This window comes from Oncorhynchus mykiss, chromosome 22 (assembly GCF_057628025.1).
Source record: "Oncorhynchus mykiss isolate SJ-2025 chromosome 22, ASM5762802v1, whole genome shotgun sequence".
Classification (NCBI taxonomy): domain Eukaryota; kingdom Metazoa; phylum Chordata; class Actinopteri; order Salmoniformes; family Salmonidae; genus Oncorhynchus; species Oncorhynchus mykiss.
In genome coordinates, this window is record NC_143043.1 from 8,077,541 (window position 1) to 8,105,089 (window position 27,549).

Consider the following 27,549-nt stretch of genomic DNA (forward strand, 5'->3'; position numbering starts at 1 on the left):
TATTTTTTATTTCACCTTTATTTAACCAGGTAGTTAAGTTGAGAACAAGTTCTCATTTACAATTGCGACTTGGCCAAGATAAAGCAAAGCAGTTCGACACATACAACGACACAGAGTTACACATGGAGTAAAACAAACATACAGTCAATAATACAATAGAAAAATATGTCTATATACAATGTGAGCAAATGAGGTGAGATAATGGAGGTAAAGGCAAAAAAAAAAAAAAGATATACCTGCTGGAGTGCGTGCTACAGCTGGGTGCTGCTATGGTGACCAGCGAGCTGAGATAAGGGGGGACTTTAACCAAGCAGGGTCTTGTAGATGACCTGGAGCCAGGGGGTTTGTCGATGAGCCTGAAGCGAGGGCCAGCCAACGAGAGCGTATAGGTCACAGTGGTGGGTAGTTTATGGGGCTTTGGTGACAAAATGGATGGCACTGTGATATACTGCATCCAATTTATTGAGTAGGGTATTGGAGTCTATTTTGTAAATGACATCGCCGAAGTCGAGGATCGGTAGGATGGTCAGTTTTACGAGGGTGTGAGTGAAGGATGCTTTGCTGCGAAATAGGAAGTCAATACTAGATTTAACTGGATTGGAGATGTTTGATGTGAGTCTGGAAGGACAGTTTACAGTCTAACCAGACACCTAGGTATTTGTAGTTGTCCACATATTCTAAGTCAGAATAGTCCAGAGTAGAGATTTTGGACGGGCGGGCAGGTGCAGGCAGCGATCGTTTTTACCTGTATTCAAGAGCAGTTGGAGGCCACGGAAGGAGAGTTGTATGACATTGAAGCTTGTCTGGAGGGTTGTTAACACAGTGTCCAAAGAAGGGCCAGAAGTATACAGAATGGTGTTGTCTGCGTAGAGGTGGATCAGAGACTCACCAGCAGAATTGATGTATATAGAGAAGAGAGTCGGCCCAAGAATTGAACCCTGTGGCACCCCCATAGAGACAGCCAGAGGCCCGGACAACAAGCCCTCCAATTTGACACACTGAACTCTATCGGAGAAGTAGTTGGTGATCCAGGCGAGGCAATCATTTGAGAAGCCTAGGCTATCGAGTCTGCCGATGAGGATGTGGTGATTGACAGAGTCGAAAGCCTTGGCCAGGTCAATGAATACGGCTGCACAGTATTGTTTCTTATCGATGGCGGTTAAGATATCGTTTATGATCTTGAGCGTGGCTGAGGTGCCCCCATGACCAGTTCTGAAACCATATTGCATAGCGGAGAAGGTGCGGTGGAATTCGAAATGGTCGGTAATCTGTTTGTTGACTTGGCTTTCGAAGACCTTAGAAAGCCAGGGTAGGATAGATATAGGTCTGTAGCAGTTTGGGTCTAGAGTGTCCCCCCCTTTGAAGAGGGGGATGACTGCAGTTGTTTTCCAATCTTTGGGAATCTCAGACGACACGAAAGAGAGTTTGAACAGGCTAGTAATAGGGGTTGCAACAATTTCGGCAGATAGTTTTAGAAAGAAAGGGTCCAGATTGTAGGGGTCCAGATTTTGCAGCTCTTTCAGAACATCAGCTGACTGGATTTGGGAGGAGAAATGGGGAAGGCTTGGGCGAGTTGCTGTGGGAGGTGCAATGCTGTTGACCGGGGTAGGGGTAGCCAGGTGGAAAGCATGGCCAGCCGTAGAAAAAATGAAAACAGTATAGGTGTATTTAGAGGGCAAGTTGGTCAGGTTGATATCTAAGATGGTGCCCATGGTTACGGATTTAGGGTTGTACCTGGTAGGTTCCTTGATAATTTGTGTGAGATTGAGGGCATCTAGCTTAGATTGTAGGACGGCCGGGGTGTTAATAAATCTTCATTCTACCCCCTCCTTTTTCGAACATTCTGTTAAAAATCGCGCAACATTTCAGCGTCCTGCTACTCATGCCAGGAATATAGTATATGCATATGATTAGTATGTGTGGATAGAAAACACTCTGAAGTTTCTAAAACTGGTTAAATCACGGCTGTGACTATAACAGAGCGTGTGTTTCATCGAAAAGCGCAAGAAAAACTGGTCACTGAAAGCTGAAAAAAGTATCCATGCGCCACTTTTATGTATTGTTTACAGGACACTAAATTTAATATGGACACGGATGCAATTCCTACAGCTTCCACACGATGTCGCCAAAAACGTCATTTTCATTGACAAAAATCCTTTGAGACATGACCAATAGATCCGTCATTCCATCCAGCCTAGAACAATCGATTTTGGAAGATTGAAAAATGGACATTGTTTTCTTGAGTAGCTGCTATTGAATACAGATCGCCCAGTGATCAATTTGATCGCTTATTAACGTTTACAAATACCTAAAGTTGGGTTACAAAAGTAGGTTGAAGTGTTTTGTCAAAGAATATAGGCAACTTATATAATTTTTTAAAATGACGTTGCGTTGGAAGAGAGCTTTTTTCCTGAACTAGACAGGCTATACACATGGATATTTTGGGCATACATGGACGGATTTAAATTGGGAAAAAGACCAATCTGTGATGTTTATGGGACATATAGGAGTGCCAACAAAGAATATCATCAAAGGTAATGAATGTTTTATATTTTATTTCTGCGTTTTTGTGTAGCGCCGGCTACGCTAATTCTTTTGTTTACGTCCCCTTCAGGTATATTGGTGTGTTGCATGCTATCAGATAATAGCTTCTCATGCTTTTGCCGAAAAGCATTTTAAAAATCTGACTTATTGGCTAGATTCACAACGAGTGTAGCTTTAATTCAATACCCTGCATGTGTATTTTAATGAACATTTGAGTTTTAACGAGTACATTTAGCATTTAGCGTAGCGCATTTGCATTTCCAGGTGCCTAGTTGAGACGTCTGCGTCTCAATTAGGATCAAGAGGGCATGTCCCAGTTTAGGTCACCTAACAGTATGAGCTCTGAAGAGAGATGGGGTGCAATCAATTCACATATGGTGTCCAGGGAACAGCTGGGGACTGAATGTGGTCTATAACAATAGGCATTGGTGAGGGACTTGTTTCTGGAAAGGTGGATTTTTAAAAGTAGAACCTAAAATTGTTTGGGCACAGACCTGGATAGTATGACAGAACTCTGCAGGCTATCTCTGCAGTAGATTGCAACTCCGCCCCCTTTGGCAGTTCTATCTTGTCGGGAGATGTTATAGTTAGGGATTGAAATTTCAGGATTTAAAGGATGATGATAACCTGCTCCAAAGTGCTTAGGACCTCAAACTGGGGCAAAGGTTCACCTTCCAACAGGACAACGACCCTAAGCACACAGCCAAGACAACGCAGGAGTGGCTTTGGGACAAGTCTCTGAATGTCCTTGAGTGGCCCTATCGAACATCTCTGGAGTGTACTGAAAATAGCTGTTGAAGCAATGCTCCCCATCCAACCCGACAGAGCTTCAGAGGATCTGCAGAGAAGAATGGGAGAAACTCCCCAAATATAGGTTTGCCAAGCTTGCAGCGTCATACCCAAGAAGACTCGAGGCTGTAATTGCTGCCAAAGGTGCTTCAACAAAGTACTGAGTAAAGGGTCTGAATAATTATGTAAATGTAATATTTATAAATATAAATATTTTTATAAATTAGCAAAAAATGTCTAAAAGACTGTTTTATTGCTTTGTCATTATGGTTTATTGGGTGTAGATTGATGAGGAACATTTCAGAATTAGTCTGTAACCTAACAAAATGTGGAAAAGGTAAATGGGTCTGAATTCTTTCCAAAGGGACTGTATATCTAACACTGGGCGATATGGCCGAAATATCATATCACTGTATTTTGCAAATGTTTGACTGTATGACAGTATTTGATGTTTCTGAATGATACAAGTTGTAAATATGCCCTAGGATGGCAACAAATGAATTCTAAGTGATTTTACAAATGTTTGACTGTATGACAGTATTTGATGTTTCTGAATGATACAAGTTGTAAATATTCACTAGGATGGCAACAAATGAATTCTAAGTGATTTCAATGTGTTTGTTCCATTCTGATTGCTTTACTGTTCAACCAAAAATAATAGGACAAAACTGACAGTGAAGAAGTCCTATTTATAAAACATTGAATGGGAATCAAAATCCTATTTTTTAGCTTGTTACTCGGCCAATGCTTACCATTTGCAGAGTTATTTGTTCAATTCCAGCATTAACACTGTGTCTTGTTTCTTTTGTCTTAATATGCCTCTATTTTGCAAAAAAAATAAATTAAATAACGTTTCCTTGACAGAAGTATTATTCGCCAAACTATTTGACTGCAGTTCTTACGTTCGCCACTAGGGTTAGTTGCCCAATTTCTTGGGGTCTTTACCTCCCAAAGTTGTTTGACTTCTTGGTATTGCAAGCAAACTTCCTCAGTTCTCAGCTAAATGCAGTTCTTTCTTGACATAAAAATGGATGAGTGCCATCCTTTTTTGGAGTTGTTACTGAATTTTTTAAGATAACAAATCAAACATTAAAATGCTTTTATATAAGGTGAAGTGTAAATTCAAACCTGTCCACGAATGAATAGCTGTATAGTTCGTTTACGGTTTAACGCCCAGCCAGTGTATTTGACAAATAGACTTGACTTTAATTTTGTGATGTGTATAGCTACCTAGCTAATGTTAGGCCTACTCATTTGTGTATGAATGGTTAACGTTTTTCCAAAATGTATTTAAGGATAACAATTTAACAAATGTTTCTTTTTTGTATTTTTTGTGAGTGTATAATGTGAAAGTGGGTTTAGATGTTTGAAAAAGTAGCATTGTATAGCCTAACGTTAATATTACTAGCTCCTTTCAGGGAAACAAATGTGTGTTTTACCAGTTTGTCCGGAATGCACAACCATAGTTTTGCAATTGGATGTTTGATAGTAACAACACAGAGTAACGGTATGTTTTCTAAACAAGCCTAAAGATTATTTTAGTGTTGACTACTGTAGCTGGTGTAGCAAATTAGCAATAATGTTAGCTAGCATTTTCCAGCTAGCATTTTCACCACTTAGTACGCATGCCTTGACGCCTTCGCCACGGCAAGGTTCTGAGATTTATGAGGTGGGAGAGTGAGTATTGTAGGTTTGTAAAAGTGATCAGGAGTTTTTCCAGACATATACACACACACACACACACACACAACTGCAGTACACATTGTCAGGACACCCTGAGAGATGCTGTTCATTCCCGGGTAAGTTTTTTGTGAATATTCAACCCAATCACATCGGGTTTACAGACCCGTTCATATCGTCTGAACACCAGCCCATTCGTTTCCCAATGTTCACACTGGGTGTGCCGAAGCTGTATATGTGTGACACCTTGATAATTTCTGAAAACCGTTAGTTTGAGGGAAAGTGATCTGGAATGTTCAACCCAGAAACATGTCTTTTCATTCAGTGAGGATATCCCAGGTTTAAGAACAATGCAGTGTGAAAAGGTCTATACCACAAATCAGCTACTTTGATCACTTTCCCAACAAGTTAGACAAAAACTTAGAGCGTATGAAATCTTAGTCTACTTCTCTGCTTTTCAAATCTAAAATCTTCCACTACCACAAAAATACTTTTAAAGAATTAAAGCAGTCACAATTCTTTTTAATGGAAAATTACCATCTAGTTTGTGGCTCTTTTTTTTCTAGCTTTATTTACAAACGGGTGCCTCACCTCCCTATTTCCTTGTGGATGTCATAGTAGTCAGTCAGCCGGCGCGTCCTCCTGAGAACGGTCTCCTCGTCCTCCATTGTATCCTCCTTGTCTTCTTTAACTGCAAGGTAGCACAGAAGTGAGGACACAATTACAATGTAGCCTAATTACAGGCCCACATTTCATAGTATTCGGGCCTGTGTTAATCACATTCCCAACTGCTAATCTGCCTCTACATAGCTGCATCTCAACAATCTGACTGTTCACTCCAAAATGAAAGTATGTCAGATGTTTTTAGTCCACAAAAGTAGTCTAACATCAAGATGAATCCATGTCCTTCGACTTCGGTTGTGTAGATCCGGCTGTCTACTCAAATATCCTAAATTAATTGAAAAGATAATCACAGAATAAAACAACCAGGAAATTAGACGGTACTAATATTTTCCTGTAATTTGGGGATTAAAGAATATAGCTGAAACGATACAACTGGTGGCCTAGGATGTGGATATATCTCATCATTCGTCTACTTTGAGGTCTGAAAACATCAGACGACTATGCCTCTGTGTCAATACTGGAATGCATATTTGATTGAATGGTACCCCAAGGCTTACCTGTGCGCACGGTGAGCTCAGCCTTACAGGACACAGAACCAGCCAGGTTCTTGGCTGTGCAGGTATACACCCCTGAATCTTCTGGACTTGTGTTGAGCAGCACAAGGGAGCATTCGTTGTCATCATACACAAAGGTGATGTGACTACTCTCGCACAACAATGTATCATCCTAAAACAAAGTAACAATATGTCACTCTGGAATTAATCAAATTTCATGAAAATAAACATGCATATAATGTGGACACGCTTTAAAGGAAATTCTGCCACTTTTCAACCTCATATTCATTATCTCCACCACCAAACCATTGTCTACATTTGGGAAAATAGTGCATTTATATGATCTGTGGGAAAAAAAGATAAGAAAGGTCCTAAAAAATGCTTTTCTTTGAAATCATAGAGTAGGATTAAAAGAAAACAACAACTGTGATTTTGAAATCTTACAATGAGTTTCCATAAGGAGGGCATTTTCAATGCTCCCCACATTACCAAGAATCTCATGGTGTTTAAAAATCAGAGATTTCAAAATGTTTTAAATGTCATTGAGTAGAACTTATATTTATTTCTACAAAACATAGAAATGTGCAATTTTCTCATATGTAGACAATGGAATTGTGATGGAGAATGAAAATAAGGTTGAAAGTGGTGGAGTTATCCTTTAAATTATGTGCAGCTCATAAAGGCATCAGAAAGCATTCACAAAGCCTTCAGAAACACAACATAAATGTCACAAATAATCTACAACAGTATGTCATGCTTTATAAAGGATTCATAAATGCGGCATAACTGTGTGACATAACAACCAACGTCAAATGTGACAATGTTGAATGTCGAATGTGACACTACGTAGAAAATGAAAAACTGTAAGCAATTTAAAAAAAAAATTATACTACCACCTATAAGGGAGCTTGGCGAGAGGGAGGGCAAAGGGGCAGGTACTCGGGCACATGTACTGTAGACCCTTATCTGTGTACATGCCTGCATGGCTACTTCAATAGTTATTTCAAATAATTTTGGTGACTTCACAGCAATTGCTAATGTTAGCTAGCTAGCTATATCAATACAGAATGTAGCTGGCTACAGTACCAGTAAAAATATAGGACACACCTAACGTAAACTCGTACATCGCCTTGGTCCGTACAATTGCCCTTATTTTAACGCCCCAAAAACATAATACTTCCAGATCAACTGTAATGTCAATACCATTGTAAAGCACAACTTCTCCCCTTCGCAACAAAATCAATTACATGACCTAAACGCTGCCCGTTTCGGCATAATTCAAGCAGGCAATGAGCCCCGTCGGGTCTTTTTAAAAATTGCGGGTGGGGAAGAAAAACTAATGCGTGGTAGTAAAAAAGAGAGATGTGTGGGAAAACTGCTTTTTTCACTTGATCTGTCCAACTTATCACCTTATCACCTCTAAAATGTAAATAAAACACTATAAAGAGTTTACATAATGTGTCATTACATACCTATTTGAAGGTTTGTGTCGAATTCGAATCGGGTTTTTAGGGCTAAAGTGCTAAAGTGATCTTAGAAGTAAACAGCGGCTTTGAGAATGATGATCGCATGCAGCGATGACGCAAAAAATGACTAGGTATCCCCCCCTTACCCCCGTCACTGTCCATTTCTTGTTTTTAAAGGATGATAGAAGTGGAGAGAGATTGTAAGACAGATATAGTTGCTTTATGCGTGCTGTACGTTACGACATGAGACGTCAAGATGTAACGGAGGGTCAGTTTTTTCAACTTTTCTCCAATACTATAGAGCCATTACCATGTCTATCAACGCTTGAATAGAAACTTAGTTCACACCCCCGATTTTGACGTCAACACAGTCGCTACAATCCCATTCGTTTTCTTTGTAGCCTTGTTTGAATGTTGCGGTTGCGCACATTTGTACGGAATGGGGTGAGTTTACATTACTCATTCCAGGGTTTTTCTTTATTTTTACTATTTTCTACATTGTAGAATAATAGTGAAGACATCAAAACTATGAAATAACATATGGAATCATGTAGTAACCAAAAGAGGGTTAAACAAATGAAAATGTATGCTATATTTGAGATTCTTCAAAGTAGCTGCCCTTTGCCTTGATAACAGCTTTTGCACACTCTTGGCATTCTGTCAACCAGCTTCGTGGCGTAGTCACCTGGAATGCACCTGGAACTTTTTGTTAAAAAGTTAATTTGTGGAATTTCTTTCCTTCTTAATGTGTTTCAGCCAATCATTTGGGTTGTGACAAGGTAGGGGTGGTATACAGAAGATAGCTGTAAATGGGAAAACTAGACACACAACATAGAATGCCCACTCAGCTCACGTCCTGACCAACACTAAAACAAAGAAAACACAAAAGAACTATGGTCAGAACATGACAGTACCCTCCCTCCCCCCAAGGTGCGGACTCCGGCCGCAAAACCTGAACCTATAGGGGAGGGTCTGGGTGGGCATCTGTCCGCGGTGGCGGCTCTGGCGCAGGACGTGGACCCCACTACACCATAGTCTTTGTCCGCTTCAGTCTCCTCCTAGGAACGGCTACCCTCGCAGCCGACCCTGACCTGGGAACCCTAATAAATGGGCTCACAGGACTGAGGGACATCTCTGGACTAAAATAACTCCTCCGGGCTGAGGGGCAGCTCCGGACTGAGAGGTAGCTCAGGACTGAGGGGCAGTTCAGGACTGAGGGGCAGCTCAGGACTGAGAGGTAGCTCAGGACTGAGAGATGGCTCAGGCTGGTTGATGGCTCTGGCGGCTCCTGGCTGGCTGACGGCTCTGGCGGCTCCTGGCTGGCTGACGGCTCTGGCGGATCCTGACTGGCGGCTCTGGCGGATCCTGGCTGACTGGCGGCTCTGGGCGGATCCTGGCTGACTGGCGGCTCTGCTGGATCCTGGCTGACTGGCGGCTCTGGCGGATCCTGGCTGACTGGCGGCTCTGGCGGATCCTGGCTGACTGGCGGCTCTGGCGGATCCTGGCTGACTGGCGGCTCTGGCGGATCCTGGCAGACTGGCGGCTCTGGCGGATCCTGGCAGACTGGCGGCTCTGGCCGCTCCTGGCAGACTGGCGGCTCTGGTGGCTCCCTGCAGACTGGCAGCTCCTTGCAGACTGGCGGCTCCTTGCAGACTTGCGGCTCTGGCGGCTCCTTACAGACTGGCGGCAGACTCTAGCAGCTCTGGACAGGCGGGAGACTCAAGCAGCTCTGGACAGGCGGGAGACTCTAGCAGCTCTGGACAGACGAGGCGCACTGTAGGCCTGGTGCGTGGTGCCGGCACAGTTGGTACTGGGCCGAGGACACGCACCTCAGGGCGAGTGCGGGGAGGAGGAACAGGGAGTACTGGGCTCTGGAGACGCACAGGAAGCCTGGTGCGGGGGGCTGCCACCGGAGGGCTGGAGCTCTTGAGCAACCTGCCCAACCTTACCTGGTTGAATGCTCCTGGTCGCCCTGCCAGTGCGGCGAGGTGGAATAGCCTGCACTGGGCTGTGCTGGCGAACCCGGGGACACCATGCGTAAGGCTGGTGCCATGTATGCCAGTCCAAGGAGACGCACTGGAGACCAGATGCGTAGAGCCGGCTTCATAGCACCTGGCTAGATGCCCACTCTAGCCCGGCCGATACGAGGAGCTGATATGTACCGCACCGGGCTATGCACCCGTACTGGGGACATCGTGCGCTCCACAGCATAACACGGTGCCTGCCCGGTCTCTCTCGCTCTCCGGTAAGCACAAGAAGTTGGTCTCCTACCTGACTTCGCCACGCTCCCTGTGTCCCTCCCCCCAAGACATTTTTGGGGCTGCCTCCCGGGATTCCTACCGCGCCGCTGTTCTTACTCCATTCGCCGGTATCCCTCCTCACACTGCTCCAGAGAATCCCAAACAGGCTCCGGCACTCTACCTGGTTCGACCGCCCACCACATTTTTTTTTCATAAGGACAATGACCCAAAACACACCTCCAGGCTGTGTAAGCGCCTCCCAAGTAGTGACACAGTCCAGATCTCGCTCCCATGTCCAGAAATCCTGACTTTGCTGCTGCTGCCCATTACCACGCCACTTGGTCCTTTTGTGGTGGCTGGTTCTGTAACGGTTTTCTTCTGTGGACGAAGGATCGGACCAAAGCGCAGCGTTGTTAGAGTTCAACATGTTTAAGAAAGACCATAAACGTGAACACTAAAAAATACCAAAACAACAAATGTGAAAAACCGAAACAGTCCTATCTGGTGCATAGACACAAAGACAGAAGACAATCACCCACAAAACCCAACACAAAACAGGCTACCTAAATATGGTTCCCAATCAGAGACAATGACTAACACCTGCCTCAGATTGAGAACCATATCAGGCCAAACATAGAAATGGGAAAACTAGACACACAACATAGAATGCCCACTCAGCTCACGTCCTGACCAACACTAAAACAAAGAAAACACAAAAGAACTATGATCAGAACGTGACAATAGCCCTATTTGGTAAAATACCATGTCCATATTATGGCAAGAACAGCTCAAATAAGCAAAGTGAAATGACAGTCCATCATTACTTTAAGACATGAAGGTCAGTCAATCTGGAAAAAGTTTCTTCAAGTTACCATCCTCAGAAAAAGTTACCAGCCTCAGAAATTGCAGCCCAAATAAATCCTTCACATTGTTTAAGTAACAGACACATTTTAATATTAACTGTTCAGAGGAGACTGCGTGAATCAGACCATAGTTGAATTTCTGCAAAGAAACCACTACTAAAGGACAGCAATTAGAAGAAGAGACTTGCTTGGGCCAAGAAACACAAGCAATGGACATTTGACAGATGGAAATCTATCCTTTGGTCTAATGAGTCCAATACTAGTGTAGGAGTCAGGTGCAAGAGGGCAGAGAGTTGTGATCAGGCGCACACTTTATTTGGCAACAGATGGACTCAACCGCGTCAAATAAACCTCCAACCAAAGGCAAAAGTGAAAAGCGCAACAAAGTCACAAAGATGCAAAATGTTTAACAATTAAACATACTACGGGTTGAACATGGTACCCGGAGAAACCAGCCTGGCGCGTCACATAAAACACATAACAAAAACAATTCCACACAAAGACATGGGGGGAACAGAGGGAATATACATGTATATGTAGTATGATTAGGGAATGTAAACCAGGTGTGCGAGAAAAACACATGGAACAATGAAGAGTGATGGCTAGAAGGCTGGTGACGTCGACCGCCAAACGCCGCCAGAACAAGGAGAGGAGCCGACTTCGGTGGAAGTCGTGACAAAATTTGCCATTTTTGGTTCCAACTGCCGTGTCTTTGTGAGATGTTGAGTAGGTGAACGGATGATCTCGGTATGTGTGGTTCCCACTGTGAAGCATGGAGGAGGAGGTTTGATGGTGTGGGGTGCTTTGCTGGTGACACTGTGTGTGATTTATTTAGAATTCAAGGCACACTTAACCAGCATGGCTACCACAGCATTCTGCAGTGATACGCCATCCCATCTGGTTTGCACTTAGTGGGACTATCATTTTTTTTTCATAAGGACAATGACCCAAAACACAGGCTGTGTAAGCGCTATTTGACCAAGGAGAGTGATGGAGTGCTGCATCAAATGACCTGGCCTCCACAATCAACCGACCTCAACCCAATTGAGATGGTTTGGGATGAGTTGGACCACAGAGTAAAGGAAAAGCAGCCAACCAGTGCTCAGCATATGTGGGAACTCCTTCAAGACTGTTGGAAAACCATTTCTCATGAAGCTGGTTGAGAGAATGATAAGAGTGTGTAAAGCTGTCATCAAGGCAAAGGGTGGCTACTTTGAAAATATATTTTGATTTGACTACTAAATTATTCCATATCTGTTATTTCATAGTTTTGATATTTTCACTATGATTCTACAATGTTGAAAATATTAAAAATAAAGAAAAACCCTTGAATGAGTGGGTGTGTCCAAACCTTTGACTGGTACTGTAGCTAATAGGCTCAGCTAAATAGAAATCCCCCTTATGTACTCAATTAGCTATATCTCAAAGCCACACTCTTGTCATGAGACTTGTAAATGAAAGAGGCCTAAATTGTCCCTATAATATTTACTTTTGTATTGTTACAGACACTGTTTGTGCAGGACAACAGAGTGGAAAATCCTTATTATTGAAGGTGAGTCTAGCTCAGAAAAAAAGTTAGCTAGCTAGCTGGGTCTATTTGTTTTTTAGTCTTAAAAATGAAATGTATTAATTGCATTCCGTTTGTTGTTATTGGATTGAGATGCAGCATATACATTTCTTTGCATTGGTTGTTATTGCATTGGTTCCTGTGTTGCTTTGACTCTTATCTCTTATTAATAAGCTCTCCAGGTGCTTCTACACCTGCATTGCTTGCTGTTTGGGATTTTAGGCTGGGTTTCTGTACAGCACTTTGATATATCAGCTGATGTAAGAAGGGCTATATACATTTGATTTGAGGTAGCCAATGAAGGCACTGAGATCCAAGCTGTCCCCAGTGCCTGAGATGCCCTCCTCCTCTACCTCACCCCATTCCTCAACAAGTTCATTCCCAGACTGCTGCACTAACTGCCAACATCGCTGATAGGTTAGGACAGACAAACATCGTTCATTTAAGACATTTGATAAAAGTTATGGTTTGAGCATCCATCTATTCACTCTTGGACATTGTTTTAAAATATCTATCTTTTGTGTTTCTTCCAATGCAGTGGTGACCTGTGATGGGCTATGAGTGGCATCGGGCGTACGTTGTTGTCTTCCATAGGAGGAGAGGGAAAGTGAACTCGCAGAAGATGTTGAAATCCTTCTAATGGTAAGACAACATGACAAATATACTACGCCAATCATAATTATGCTTTTGACATCATACTTTATTGGTTTATTATGGAATTTGACACATTAATGCCCTGATCCAATATATCTTCCTGATCACATAATTAATTAGAATTTGTTTGAAATGTTGTTTTCCCCAATAGACCCATTTGGCGATGTGGCCAGGAAGGAGGTTCCTGCCATCCTGCCTCCATCATCATACAGAATGAATGGGGAAAGGATTCACCCCTGATATGCAACCTGTAGGTATAGAGGCTAGATAATAACACATAGTAGGACCATTTCTACAATGCAGTTCATCTGTCCTCTCAGTGCAGCAGAGAAATGCCCTTATCCAGATGTGGTGACAAAGGCATATCTAACAGACCAGCTAAACTTTCTTTGTTGTTACTTTCAATGTTGGATCCAACATGCAGTACCTCCAGCATGCAGAGGCAGGAACCATTCATCCGCCAGCTCGGGGACAAGTGTGTTTGTGTATTTGTATTGTTTTCACTTTTATTTGACCTCTCTTGTGTTAGCAATAGCGAGTGTACAGGGTCAAGTAATATAGAGTCTTTATGGATGTGTTATGAATAACCAAAGGTGTCTCACTTCAAATGAAGTATTACAGGACACTACATAAAGTGCCAATAAATAGATTATAAACGCACTGCCGATTTATGAAAGTTATCTCATGATGTGAGGGGAATTTAGATGAGTCAATGGACCAGCAATGCATGTGTTTGTGTGTCAGAGCCAATATGATTTAGAGTAGTCGAACCGGAGACTACCTAGCCACCAGGTATTCTGTTCCCGTGCTGGAGACCAGGGCTCGATTACAACCTGTTACAATCTTTCAGCAGGGTGTATGACAAGGTTTTAGACGTTTTGTGATGGCTCAATTTAATAGAATTTATGAAGCCTTTGTAAGCCATGCTTTTGTCACCCTTTAAGAAGCCCAGGATTGTGTCATATACAATATAGGGGTATGTCACGTTTGACATTGGTAATGATGCCACATTTATGAACAGTGGTGTAAAGTACCTCAGTAAAAATACTAGTATTACTTAAGTAGTTTTTTGGGGTATCTATACTTTATTATTTATATTTTTTTACCACTTTTACTTTTACTTCACTACATTCCTAAAGAAAATAATGTACTTTTTACTCCATACATTTTCCATGGCACCCAAAAGCATGCACAATTGGCCCATTGTAGTTCGGGTTAGGGGAGGGTTTGGCCGGAAGAGCTTTACTTGGTTCATCGCGCTCTAGCGACTCCTTGTGATGGGCCGGGTGCCTGCAGGCTGACCTTGGTCGTCAGGTGAAAAGTGTTTCCTCTGACACATTGGTGTGGCTGGCTTCCGGGTTAAGTAACCGGTGTTAAGAAGCGCGGTTTGGTGGGTCATGTTTCGGAGAATGCATGACTCGACCTTCGCCTCCCGAGAATGGTGCCATCTGGTTTGCTTAATATAAGGAATTTTAAATGATTTATACTTTTACTTTTGTTACTTAAGTATATTTAAAACCAAATACTTTTCCTCAAGTATTATTTTACTGGATGACTTTCACTTTTACTTTTATATTAAGGTATCTTTACTTTTACTCAAGTTTTACAATTGGGTACTTTTTACACCACTGTTTATGAACTCTTTATTTGGCATGACATAGAGTCATAGATTATTTGTGACACATCTATGTAGTGTTTATGAACACTTTATGAAAGCTTTATGAAGTCTTTATAAACTAATTCGAAACATAATTTGGAGTATCCTGTCACTACAAGTCATTGTTTATGTACCTTCTAAACAGTTACCAGCTGGGTACCTAGATTCTAGTTATCAAACTAGTTATCTATAGAGTGAGTGCAATTTCATAAAGGGTTACAATGATATACACCTTAAACCAAAGGATGTCGGGAATGGGCTTGCCCTCCACAACCACAGCCAAGCAAGGTGTCTCCCCCATGTGCACATCCACATCCTCCATGATGGACTCAAAGGTTGGTGGTGCTACAGAGAGAACAAGAAAATGTGTTAGATACTGTTGTCACATTATTCAGTATGTCGATACTCAAAGTATCATGGCAAGGAAACAAAACATGAAGCACACAACATTTCCTGACGATGTACCTTGCTGCATGCAGCAAGGCATTTTGAAAAAGTAGCTAAATCCTTAATGGCCATTACTATAGTGGATGAGAAGAGTTTCCACTCCCAAACAATGCAAAGCGCTTTGAGCAGCTGAAAAGAGAGTTACATACTGTAAATTCAATCCATTATCATAATCTGTCATTATTGCACTCACCTGCCATTTCCACACTAAAGATGCAGGAGTCGACGCCAAACTTGTTGGAGGCAACACACATCAGTTGACCCACATCGCCACTCTTCACCCTCATGATCTTCAGAGAGTGCTGGTCATCATCAGGCATACTCATCTCATACAGCCCAGGTTTGATTGCAAGGACCACTCCACTCCTAATCGCAGAGAACAATAAGGCAGCTTAGATATCCCATTGCCGTGGTGATGTTACATTTTAGGGGTAAGAACTTTTGTTGTGTGTCTGTTTCACACATCTTATATTTTTATCCTACAGTACTTGGTATTAAAATGGCATTCTTGCACACTGGCGTGTTTGTGAACTCAATTGTTGTGAAGCAAACAAGAAGGCCAGAGAACGGGCATGGTGCTTTCAAATACAGTTAAGAACAATATGGCCAATTGATTGAGGGCACAGTGGGTTGGGGTATGGTGCTGGTTGCTGGCAATATGAAGGTTGTGAGTTTGATTCCCACATGGGCCACATACACTGAGTGTACAAAACAAGGACATGTGATGGAAAGTGTTATGTTTCTCCTTTTCTAATAATAAATTTATTTGTTCATGCAAGTGACTGACTGAATCCTCACTATCAGTATCTGCAATTTGGCAGTACGCCCATAACCTTGTTTTGAGAATGAAAGGATATCTAAAAAGGAAGCTCCAACCAAAGTGTATCTTTGAGAGTGTATCTCTTCCCTTGTGAATTGGCTGATGTATTTTATAAATTCAGCACATTACATATTAATCTTAAAATAATAGACAGTGTGAAGTAGAAACTGAATATCCAACAGAAATTAGTAATACATATTAAGAGGTAACATTGTCAGGGTAGACTAAATGAAGGGATCTCCCAAATTAAGTATTGCCTGGCCATTTTGTTTGTTTTTACCAAATTAATATTTGTTAGTGGTGTTAATACTGATTTATTGTGTGGGGTCTTTTTATTTTGGTTTTAGTGGGTTTTTCATGGGTTAGAAAGTATGCACCTTAACCTCTTGACGCTAGGGGGCACTATTTTTATGTTTGGAAAAATAACGTTCCCAATGTAAACGGCCTATTTCTCAGGCCCATATGCTAGAATATGCATATAATTGACAGATTAGGATAGAAAACACTCTAAAGTTTCCAAAATTGTCAAAATATTGTCTGTGAGTATAACAGAACTGATATTGCAGGAGAAACCTGAGGAAAATCAAACCAGGAAGTGGTTTCTATTTTGGCTCCATGTTCCATAGCCTGCCTTCGCTCCATTTAAAGAGATATCAACCAGATTTCCTATTGCTTCCTCAAGGTGTCAACAGTCTTTAGACATAGTTTCAGGCTTTTATTTTGAAAAATGAGCGAGAAAGATAACATTGCGTCAGGTGTTCGCATGAGTTTTGCTCACGCAACAGAGTTTGGGCAGCCATTGCCTCTCCCTCTCCTACTGATAAAGACAGTTGCGGTTGATATATTATCGATTACATATTTTAAAAACAACCTGAGAATTGATTGTAAAAAACGTTTGACATGTTTCTGTGGACATTACGGATATTATTTGGAATTTTCGTCTGGGTTGTCATGATCGCTCTTTCCTGTGGATTTCTGAACATAACGCGCCAAACAAAGGTTGAGGTTTTTTGGATATAAAAATAATCTTTACGGAACAAATGGAACATTTATTGTGTAAATGGGAGTCTTGTGAGTGAAAACATCCCAAGATCATCAAAGGTAAATGATTAATTTGATTGCTTTTCTGATTTCGTGACCAAGCTACTTGATGCTAAGTGTACATAATGATTTGTCGAACGATCGATAAACTTACACAAACGCTTGGATTGCTTTCGCTGTAAAGCATATTTTGAAATATCTTAATAATGTTTGAGGTACAGGGAAAGAAACACTCACTTAACCTCTCTGCGCACGGAACCAGGTAGCGGGATGAAATTCGACAACATACGGTGATCGCTACATAAATAGTCATATTAAACATTCTTGAAAATACAAGTGTCTCACATGTTTCGAAAGCCTAGAATCTTGCTAATCCAACTGCGTTGTCAGATTTAAAAAAGGATTTCTGCGAAAGAATACGATGTGATTATCTGAGGATAGAGCCCCATTAAAAACAACTATTTAAATCAGCACAGGCGTAACATAATCACACACTGCAATAAAATAAATAGTTTACCTTTGACGATCTTCCTCTGTTTGCAATCCCAATGCTCATTGTTACACAATGAATGGTCTTTTGTTTGATAAAATCCATTTTTATAGCCTAACACAAAACATTTTGTGAACATCTTGTGTAGTGAATTCCGTCTCATTCCATTTTCGACGACACACTAGAGGTAAATACACACACAAAATGTGACTTTTCCAGTCATGTTTGGTTTCATTGCAACTGGTTTGTTTGTAACACAACCAAACCTGATGGGTCATTTCGCGGGACGTATTAACTGAAAGAAACCGATTTGAAGACAAAAAGTAATGACATCATTGTGCACCAATTATTTGCCCTCTGTTTCGTTGATTGACTGTATTTTAACCCAATGACCACTGATCGTCTTGAAATCTAGCTGGGTAGATAGCCAATGAGCTGAGGTAAACGGCAATATGTAATGTTTATGTGTTGGAAGACCAACCCATGTAGTAAACTCCGGCGTAAAGAGGGTCATTCGCCATTGAAGTTTCATACCGGAAGGGGCAACGCATGTTGCGCACATCATTGTTTTGGTAAAGCTCATATTCAGCTGGTTATACACTGCTCAAAAAAATAAAGGGAACACTTAAACAACACAATGTAACTCCAAGTCAATCACGCTTCTGTGAAATCAAACTGTCCACTTAGGAAGCAACACTGATTAACAATAAATTTCACATGCTGTTGTGCAAATGGAATAGACAACAGTTGGAAATTATAGGCAATTAGCAAGACACCCCCAATAAAGGAGTGGTTCTGCAGGTGGTGACCACAGACCACTTCTCAGTTCCTATGCTACCTGGCTGATGTTTTGTTCACTTTTGAATGCTGCCGGTGCTTTCACTCTAGTGGTAGCATGAGACGGAGTCTACAACCCACACAAGTGGCTCAGGTAGTGCAGCTCATCCAGGATGGGACATCAATGTGAGCTGTGGCAAGAAGGTTTGCTGTGTCTGTCAGCGTAGTGTCCAGAGCATGGAGGCGCTCCCAGGAGACAGGCCAGTACATCAGGAGATGTGGAGGAGGCCGTAAGAGGGCAACAACCCAGCAGCAGGATCCCAGACCTGAATCCAATTGAGCACATCTGGGACATCATGTCTCTCTCCATCCACCAACAGACTGTCCAGGAGTTGGCGGATGCTTTAGTCCAGGTCTGGGAGGAGATCCCAGGGAAATTATAATGAGTAAATAGGACACACCTAAGTGTCGTTAATGTCTCTTGGACGGTCTTTGCCGCCCTCTGGTGACAAGTGGAACCAACACAACCAGTGTTGTTTTTTTCGGGGTGATGCATGAATCACAATGTGAGTCACATGTCCAAAGGGGGAAATACCAGTCCCCTGGGGCCCTTTGGTAAATATGCAAATCGATTTTCTTAAAACCTCTTGTAACCACCCATCCCGGATCCGGGAGAATTGTCATACTAGAAAATATTCATATTCATGAAGTGAAATATATTCAAACACAGCTTAGCCTTTTGTTAATCACCTCATCTCAGATTTTGAAAATATGCTTTACAGCCAAAGCAAGACACGCATTTGTGTAAGTTTATCGATAGCCTAGCATAGCATTATGCCTAGCTAGCAATGAGAACTAACTGAACAGACAGAGACCTCAAAAAACTAAATTCTGAACGGTTAGTCCTCTGGGTTTTGCCTGCTACATAAGTTCTGTTATACTCACAGACATGATTCAAACAGTTTTAGAAACTTCAGAGTGTTTTCTATCCAAATCTACTAATAATATGCATATCTTATCTTATATCTCATGAGTAGCAGGAAGATGAAATTGGGCACGATATTTATCCAAAAGTGAAAATGCTGCCCCCTATACTTTGAGAAGTTAACCTGTCTCCTTACCTTCATCTACACTGATTGAAGTGGCTTTGACAAGTGACATCAATAAGAGATCATAGCTTTCACCTGGATTCATCTGGTCAGTCTATGTCATGGAAAGAGCAGGTGTCCTTAATTTTTGTACCCTCAGTGTATACTAACTATGAGTTAAATTGTACCTTCAAATTTAAAGCATCTGCTTAAAATAACCATGTTAATACATTATTGTTATTGTTTCAGCTGTAGTGATACAGTGTGTGACTTGCCTCTTCCAGATAACTGAAGCGTTGACGTGGTTCAGAGTGATGGTGATGCTGAATGACAGGTTCTCCTGGACATAGACTATGTCTGGCTTATCAATGATCACCGGACCCTCATGAAGATATGGACCTTGGAAGAAATTAAATCTCTTTAAAGGGATAGTTCATCAAAACTACATATTTGTTATAAGCCTTGTCAGCAGTCTTTTGGACAAGGAGAGAGTGCAAGCCATTCTTACATGTTGTTATTAAACCAGCCCTTGCCACGAACCACTAATATAGGCATCATGTCATCAATTCACGTTGCCCTCATTTGATGGCTCATACCTCTGTTGACAAGTTGCACTGGGTCTGTGGACGGAGAGGGTTTGCTAAAGGCCTTGGTGGTGATTGACAGGACCCTGAAGGCATAGCAGACTCCTTTGGAGCAGCTGGTCACTGTATAGCCAGGGTCTTTCAGACCGGACACTATAATGGTCCACTGGATCGAGCCCAGTGCTTGTTGTTGGATGGCATACATCAACGTGTTGGGATCTGCAATGGCAAAAATACATTTTTGATACGTGTGAATACATGTAGACAGATTATAACCTTGACCTGTTGGAATGGCATTCAAACAGAATGAACTTGAACATATACTACACTGAAGAAAAATATAAATGCAACATGCAACAATTTCAAAGATTTTACAGAGTAACAGTTCATATAAGGAAATCAGTCAATTTAAATTAATTCAGTAGGGCCTAATCTATAGATTTCACATTACTGGAAATATAGATAAGTATCTGTTGGTCACAGATACATAAAAAAAAAGAAAGAGGTGTGGATCAGAAAACCAGTCAGTATCTGGTGTAACCACCATTTTCCCCATGCAGAGAGACACATCTCCGCATAGAGTTGATCAGGCTGTTGATTGTGGCCTGTGGCCGGTGGAATGTTGTCTCACTCCTCTTCAATGGCTGTGTGAAGTTGCTGGATATTGTCAGGAACTGGAACACGCTGTCGTACATGTCGATCTAGAGCATCCCAAACATGCTCAGTGGGTGACATGTCTGGTGAGTATGCAGGCCATGGAAGAACTGGGACATTTTCAGCTTCCAGGAATTATGTACAGATCCTTGCGACGTGCCCGTGCATTATCATGCTGGAACATGAAGTGATGGTGGCAGATGAATGGCACAACAATGGGCGTCAGGATCTCATCATGTGCATTCTGTGCATTCTAATTGCCATCGATAAAGTGCATTTGTGTTGCCATCGATAAAGTGCATTTGTGTTCAATGTCTGTAGCTTATGCCTGCCCATACCATAACCCCAACTCCATCATCGGGCACTCAGTTCACATCAGCATCCTGCTCGCCCACACGTCTGCCCGGTACAGTTGAATTCGGGATTCATCCTTGCAGAGCACACTTCTCCAGTGTGCCAGTGGGCATTGAAGATGAGTCTTTGCCCACTGAAGCCGGTTACGACGCCGAACTGCAGTTAGGTCAAGACCCTGGTCAGGATGAACAAGCAGATGAACTTCCCTGAGATGGTTTCTGAAAGTTTGTGCAGAAATTCTTTGTTTGTGTGTATGGAACATTTCTGGGATCTTGTATTTCAGCTCATGAAACATGGGACCAACACTAAATGTTGTGTTTATATTTTAGTTCAGTATAGAGCTTATCCTGTACTACGAAAATGGATATGATACCTCCAGCCTCATCTTACTCAATATTCTTAATCAATGAATGATTCACCCTGGTGCCGTATCCTTTGATTATAAACTTGGTAATACCAAATACAGTAAAGATATACAGTGGGGCAAAAAAGTATTTAGTCAGCCACCAATTGTGCAAATTCTCCCACTTAAAAATATAATAGAGGCCTGTGAAGACTTGTGAAGACAGAAAACGTTTGACCTCTGTCATTGCCAACAAAGGGTATATAACAAAGTATTGAGAGAAACTTTTGTTATTGACCAAATACTAATTTTCCACCATAATTTGCAAATAAATTAATAAAAAATCCTACAATGTGATTTTCTGGAAAAAAAATCTCATTTTGTCTGTCATAGTTGAAGTGTACCTATGATGACAATTACAGGCCTCTCTCATCTTTTTAAGTGGGAGAACTTGCACAATTGGTGGCTGACTAAATACTTTTTTGCCCCACTGTACATCATTCTTCACTTCATTTTTATTTTTCATCGGGTGATGTTACAACTGTCTAGCAGCTAGCTTTTGAAATACAGGGAACCATGGTTCCACAATCCACATTATAACGAATGACAGAAATGCTAGTGAAATGAAAATGACCAATAGAGGGATCCAGCCTCCGGGGTTTCTTCCAGCTCAGGGTGATAGTCTTGCCAGTAACCGCCTCTATTACTGGGGGCCCATCTGGAGGGTCTGGAAGAACATCTGAAAAGAACCAAACAGTAAGTGTTTGACACCATAAGTGTATTTTATCTTCGATAAAAATGTATATCCCCCTATTCATATAAACAGTATCCCTTTACCACCTACCCTACAGTAAATGACTAACTTCTTGAACAGGAGGATATACATTTTATAATAGATTTGAACAATTGTTAGAAACGTTTGTTAGGGCTGCAGTCCAAACACATTTTTACCCTCTAAGCCCTCGCGCTAGCAACTTTCCCTCGGGGGAATCCCCATCGAAAATGGATACAGTTCGATTGCAATCTTACGTGGAGGTTCAATTCACTAAACTTGACCCCTCTGCCCTCGATTTTGCTAGAGGGAGCGAGTGAACAACTTTGATCACTTGTGTCATTGATATGACCGACAAATCAATGCAAACTGTAGTCATGTGTCATACTCCAGCGGCCGCGAACTGTCAAATTTAAACAGGGCTTTATTTTCGATATGTCAGATACATTTATTAAATAGAGTGCTGAGTAACCTCAAGAGGATGTAATGTTGATTAGGGATACGCACTTGCATATCAGGTGACGTGCCTATCAGGTGAAAATGGAGGGGATGACTTGGGAACACCTCTTTGAACCTGGGGCATAAAGGGGAAGACTGGGCAAAAGCATGAGTAGGCTTTTTAGGGCTTTAATTTTTCTGGAATCCAGCAGAAAATTATCCTGGAGTAGTCAGGTGAAGAGAGAGTGGGAATTGTTATGGTGTCAGACTTTGGTTTTCAAGCATATATAATTATGCAACGCTTCTCACATTGTTAATAGTGTTATATTTTGTGTGTCTTTTTGTTGCTTTCCAAGTCGTATGCTATCACACTCTTAGGAACCAGCAGGAGAGAGTGGAGAAACAAAAAGTGCTCCAGCTGACATGTAACAAGATAGCAGATTCAGCTGAAATGTCATTTGTTGTGTGATGAGAGACTGAAATACAATTGTGTATGGTGTGATCATAGAACAGAGGCCATGTGTCTCTGAGTTTGTAAACCTCACTGTGAATGTTTGTTAACGTTGTTTGGTCATTTATAATCATTTGGTAGTTTTTGTCAATTCATGTTTTGTTATCATTGTTTGTTCATTGATACTAATTTGTTAATTTTTTTAATTCATGTATTATTATCATTTTTTGAAGTAATTTCCAAGTTTACGTAAATTTAACATTAGGAAGCTATTTTTCAAAAGGAGGGACTGTTGGATTCGGGGTGAACTTTGAACATTGCTATACGCATAAGCATAGTAGAAAAGGAGTGGAAGAGACTGGTTTTTATGTCAGAGGTTAATGGTTCTCTGTAGAAAGACAGATGGCTTTGGAATGTGTTGGATGTCACAGGATTGCTATAGAAGAAGCATATGGACATCTGTGGATTAGGCAAAGGAGGGGTTGAGGTCAGGTCAGATCCCCTGAAGGGAGAAATTATGGTTCATTACCCTTTTCCCTCTTCCTGTCGAACCATAAGATGTAATTATTTCCTAAAGTGGAGTATATATATTTGTAGTGGTGGAAACATGTCTATGCCTGAATACAGCTGTGTAGACCATTTGGGAAGAATTAAACTTGGTTAAGCTTCACTAGTGTCCGTGGGTTATTTACTCAGAAAACCTAACAGCTTCAAGTACTGTAAGTATTAACAAAAAGTAATCTGGGATTCCTCACCAGTCACAAATAGATGGGCATAGCAAGTGGCTTTGCCCACCTTGTTGGAGATGACACTCTTGTACACCCCTCCGTGAGCATTGCAGACAGGGCTGATGACCAGGCTGTGGATGTCTCTGACTGGAAGAGAGGAACAGCACAGGTGTGAGTTTCCCAAAGTGCATCATAGCGTTAAGCTAATCATTATATCCTGCTAAAAGTCTGTTGTTAGCGTTCAAGATGTTTCCCAAAAAACATTGCTGTACAACAACTGATTAATCAAATATAGGAACACTATCTATAAATTATGGTGCATTTAATTTTGGACAATTTTACAATATGTTGTGATGTGCAAGTGTATGAAAGTCGCAGTTGGACTTACAGTTGAAGACGGAAGTTTACATACACTTAGGTTGGAATCATTAAAACTCATTTTTCAACCACTAAACAAATGTCTTGTTAACAAACTATAGTTTTGGCAAGTCAGTTAGGACATATACTTTGTACATGACCAAAGTAATTTTTCCAACAATTGTTTACAGACAGATTATTTCACTTATTATTCAGTGTATCACAATTACAGTTGGTCAGAAGTTTAGATACACTAAGTTGACTGTGCCTTTAAACAGCTTGGAAAATTCCAGAAAATGATGTCATGGCTTTAAAAGCTTCTGATAAGCTAATTGACATAATTTGAGTCAATTGGAGGTTTACCTGCGGATGTATTTCAAGGCCTACCTTCAAACTCAGTGCACCGTTACTTAACATCATGGGTAAAGAATTCAGCCAAGACCTCAGAAAAAAATTGTAGACCTCCACAAGTCTGGTTCATCCTTGGAGCAATTTCCAAAAGCCTGAAGGTACCACTTTCATCTATACAAACAATAGTACGCAAGTATAAACACCATGAGTCCACGCAGCCGTCATACTGCTCAGGAAGGAGATGTGTTCCGTCTCCTAGAGATTAATGTACTTTGGTGTGAAAAGTGCAAATCAATCCCAGAACAACAGCAAATTACCTTGTGAAGATGCTGGAGGAAACGGGTACAAAAGTATCTATATCCACAGTAAAACGAGTCCTATATCGTCATTACCTGAAAGGCCGCTTAGCAAGGAAGAAGCCACTGCTCCAAAACCGCCAAAAAAAGCCAGACTACGGTTTGCACCTGCACATGGGGACAAAGATCGTACCTTTTGGAGAAACTGTTTTACCATAATGACCATCGTTATGTTTGGAGGACAAAGGGGGAGGCTTGCAAGCCGAAGAACCCCATCTGAACCGTAAAGCACGGGTGTGGCAGCATCATGTTGTGGGGGTGCTTTGCTGCAAGAGGGACTTGTGCACTTCACAAAATATATGGCTTCATGGGGTGGGAAAATGATCTGGACATATTGAAGCAACATCTCAAGACATCAGTCAGGAAATTAAAGCTTGCTCTCAAATGGGTCTTCCAAATGAACAATGACCCCAAGCATACTTCCAAAGTTGTGGCAAAATGGCTTAAGGACAACAAAGTCAAGGTATTGGAGTGGCCATCACAAAGCCCTGACCTCAATCTCATAGAACATTTGTGGGCAGAAGTGAAAAAGCTTGAGCGAGCATGGAGGCCTACAAACCTGACTCAGTTACACCTGCTCTGTCAGGAGGAATGGGCCAAAATTCACCCAACTTATTTTGGGAAGCATCTGGAAGGCTACCCGAAACGTTTGACCCAAGTTAAACAATTTAAAGGCAATGCTACCAAATTGAGTGTATGTAACCTTCTGACCCACTGGGAATGTGATTAAATGAAATAAATCATTCTCTATATTATCATTCTGACATTTTACATTCTTAAAATAAAGGGATGATCCTAACTGACCTAAAACAAGGAATTTTTACTTGGATTAAATGTCAGGAATTGTGAAAAACTGAGTTTAAATGTATTTGGCTAAGGTGTATATAGCTGCACTAATAAAGTACTAATCTCAACTCACACTGTGTCAATTTCCTGTCCTCCATGCTGTCGATCTTCTTGCCATTGTGGAACCACACGATTGAGGGGTACGGCAGGCCGGCCACCTTGCACTTGAGCACGGCCTCCTTGCCCTCAATCACGTCCAGGTCGTACAGTGGTTTGACAAAGTCAGGCATGATGAAGCGCTCAACCTCGTTGACCAGCACCTCAGGCTCCTCCGGGATGGACGGCATCTTCTCTAGCTTCACCCTTTGGAGGGAGGAGAGCAGGGAGGGAGGAAAATGAAAAAGAGTGAGGGAGTTGTTGGAGAGAGAGAGAGAGAGCAACTTGTTGAATGTGCTTAATATGGATTGTGAAATCTAGGCTAGATTATTTCAAAATGTTGTATTTAGACAGTGAAGCTAAAACTTAAATTGTCTCTATTCTCCAGCATTTGATCAATATGACACAATAGTGGAGAATGTTTTATTTGAGGGGATTTTCATACATACTTTTTGTCATGTAGTGTATGTGGACACCTGATTGTCGAACATGTCATTCCAAAATAATTGGCAATACTATGGAGTTGGTCCCCCCTTGGCTGCTATAAAAGCCCAATTTTTCAATTTTTGATTTGTTAAAAAAGTTTGAAATATCCAATAAATGTCGTTCCACTTTATGATTGTGTCCCACTTGTTGATTCTTCACAAAAAAATACAGTTTTATATCTTTATGTTTGAAGCCTGAAATGTGGCAAAAGGTCGCAAAGTTCAAGGGGGCCGAATACTTTCGCAAGGCACTGTAGCTACCTCAATTACCATGTACACCTGCACATTGACTCGGTACTGGTACTCCCTGTATATACAGTGCCTTGCGAAAGTATTCGGCCCCCTTGAACTTTGCGACCTTTTGCCACATTTCAGGCTTCAAACATAAAGATATAAAACTGTATTTTTTTGTGAAGAATCAACAACAAGTGGGACACAATCATAAAGTGGAACGACATTTATTGGATATTTCAAACTTTTTTAACAAATCAAAAACTGAAAAATTGGGCGTGCAAAATTATTCAGCCCCCTTAAGTTAATACTTTGTAGCGCCACCTTTTGCTGCGATTACAGCTGTAAGTCGCTTGGGGTATGTCTCTATCAGTTTTGCACGTCGAGAGACTGACATTTTTTCCCATTCCTCCTTGCAAAACAGCTCGAGCTCAGTGAGGTTGGATGGAGAGCATTTGTGAACAGCAGTTTTCAGTTCTTTCCACAGATTCTCGATTGGATTCAGGTCTGGACTTTGACTTGCCCATTCTAACACCTGGATATGTTTATTTTTGAACCATTCCATTGTAGATTTTGCTTTATGTTTTGGATCATTGTCTTGTTGGAAGACAAATCTCCGTCCCAGTCTCAGGTCTTTTGCAGACTCCATCAGGTTTTCTTCCAGAATGGTCCTGTATTTGGCTCCATCCATCTTCCCATCAATTTTAACCATCTTCCCTGTCCCTGCTGAAGAAAAGCAGGCCCAAACCATGATGCTGCCACCACCATGTTTGACAGTGGAGATGGTGTGTTCAGCTGTGTTGCTTTTACGCCAAACATAACGTTTTGCATTGTTGCCAAAAAGTTCAATTTTGGTTTCATCTGACCAGAGCACCTTCTTCCACATGTTTGGTGTGTCTCCCAGGTGGCTTGTGGCAAACCTTAAACAACACTTTTTATGGATATCTTTAAGAAATGGCTTTCTTCTTGCCACTCTTCCATAAAGGCCAGATTTGTGCAATATACGACTGATTGTTGTCCTATGGACAGAGTCTCCCACCTCAGCTGTAGATCTCTGCAGTTCATCCAGAGTGATCATGGGCCTCTTGGCTGCATCTCTGATCAGTCTTCTCCTTGTATGAGCTGAAAGTTTAGAGGGACGGCCAGGTCTTGGTAGATTTGCAGTGGTCTGATACTCCTTCCATTTCAATATTATCGCTTGC

At 41.5% G+C, this 27,549-nt stretch overlaps 1 protein-coding gene across 1 annotated transcript in view; it reads right to left on the reverse strand.

The window, feature by feature from the left end:
* Nucleotides 1-27,549, reverse strand: part of LOC110501283 (striated muscle preferentially expressed protein kinase) — a 113,601-nt gene that overhangs the window by 22,368 nt on the left and 63,684 nt on the right. The window contains exons 16-24 of the mRNA XM_090216397.1: nucleotides 25,609-25,838; nucleotides 23,653-23,772; nucleotides 21,871-21,975; nucleotides 19,898-20,104; nucleotides 19,577-19,700; nucleotides 15,279-15,451; nucleotides 14,871-14,983; nucleotides 6,195-6,363; nucleotides 5,605-5,704 (exon numbers count right to left, since the gene is read on the reverse strand). Of these exons, the coding sequence (XP_090072523.1) occupies nucleotides 5,605-5,704; nucleotides 6,195-6,363; nucleotides 14,871-14,983; nucleotides 15,279-15,451; nucleotides 19,577-19,700; nucleotides 19,898-20,104; nucleotides 21,871-21,975; nucleotides 23,653-23,772; nucleotides 25,609-25,838 (1,341 nt within the window). The remainder of the gene's footprint in view (nucleotides 1-5,604; nucleotides 5,705-6,194; nucleotides 6,364-14,870; nucleotides 14,984-15,278; nucleotides 15,452-19,576; nucleotides 19,701-19,897; nucleotides 20,105-21,870; nucleotides 21,976-23,652; nucleotides 23,773-25,608; nucleotides 25,839-27,549) is intronic.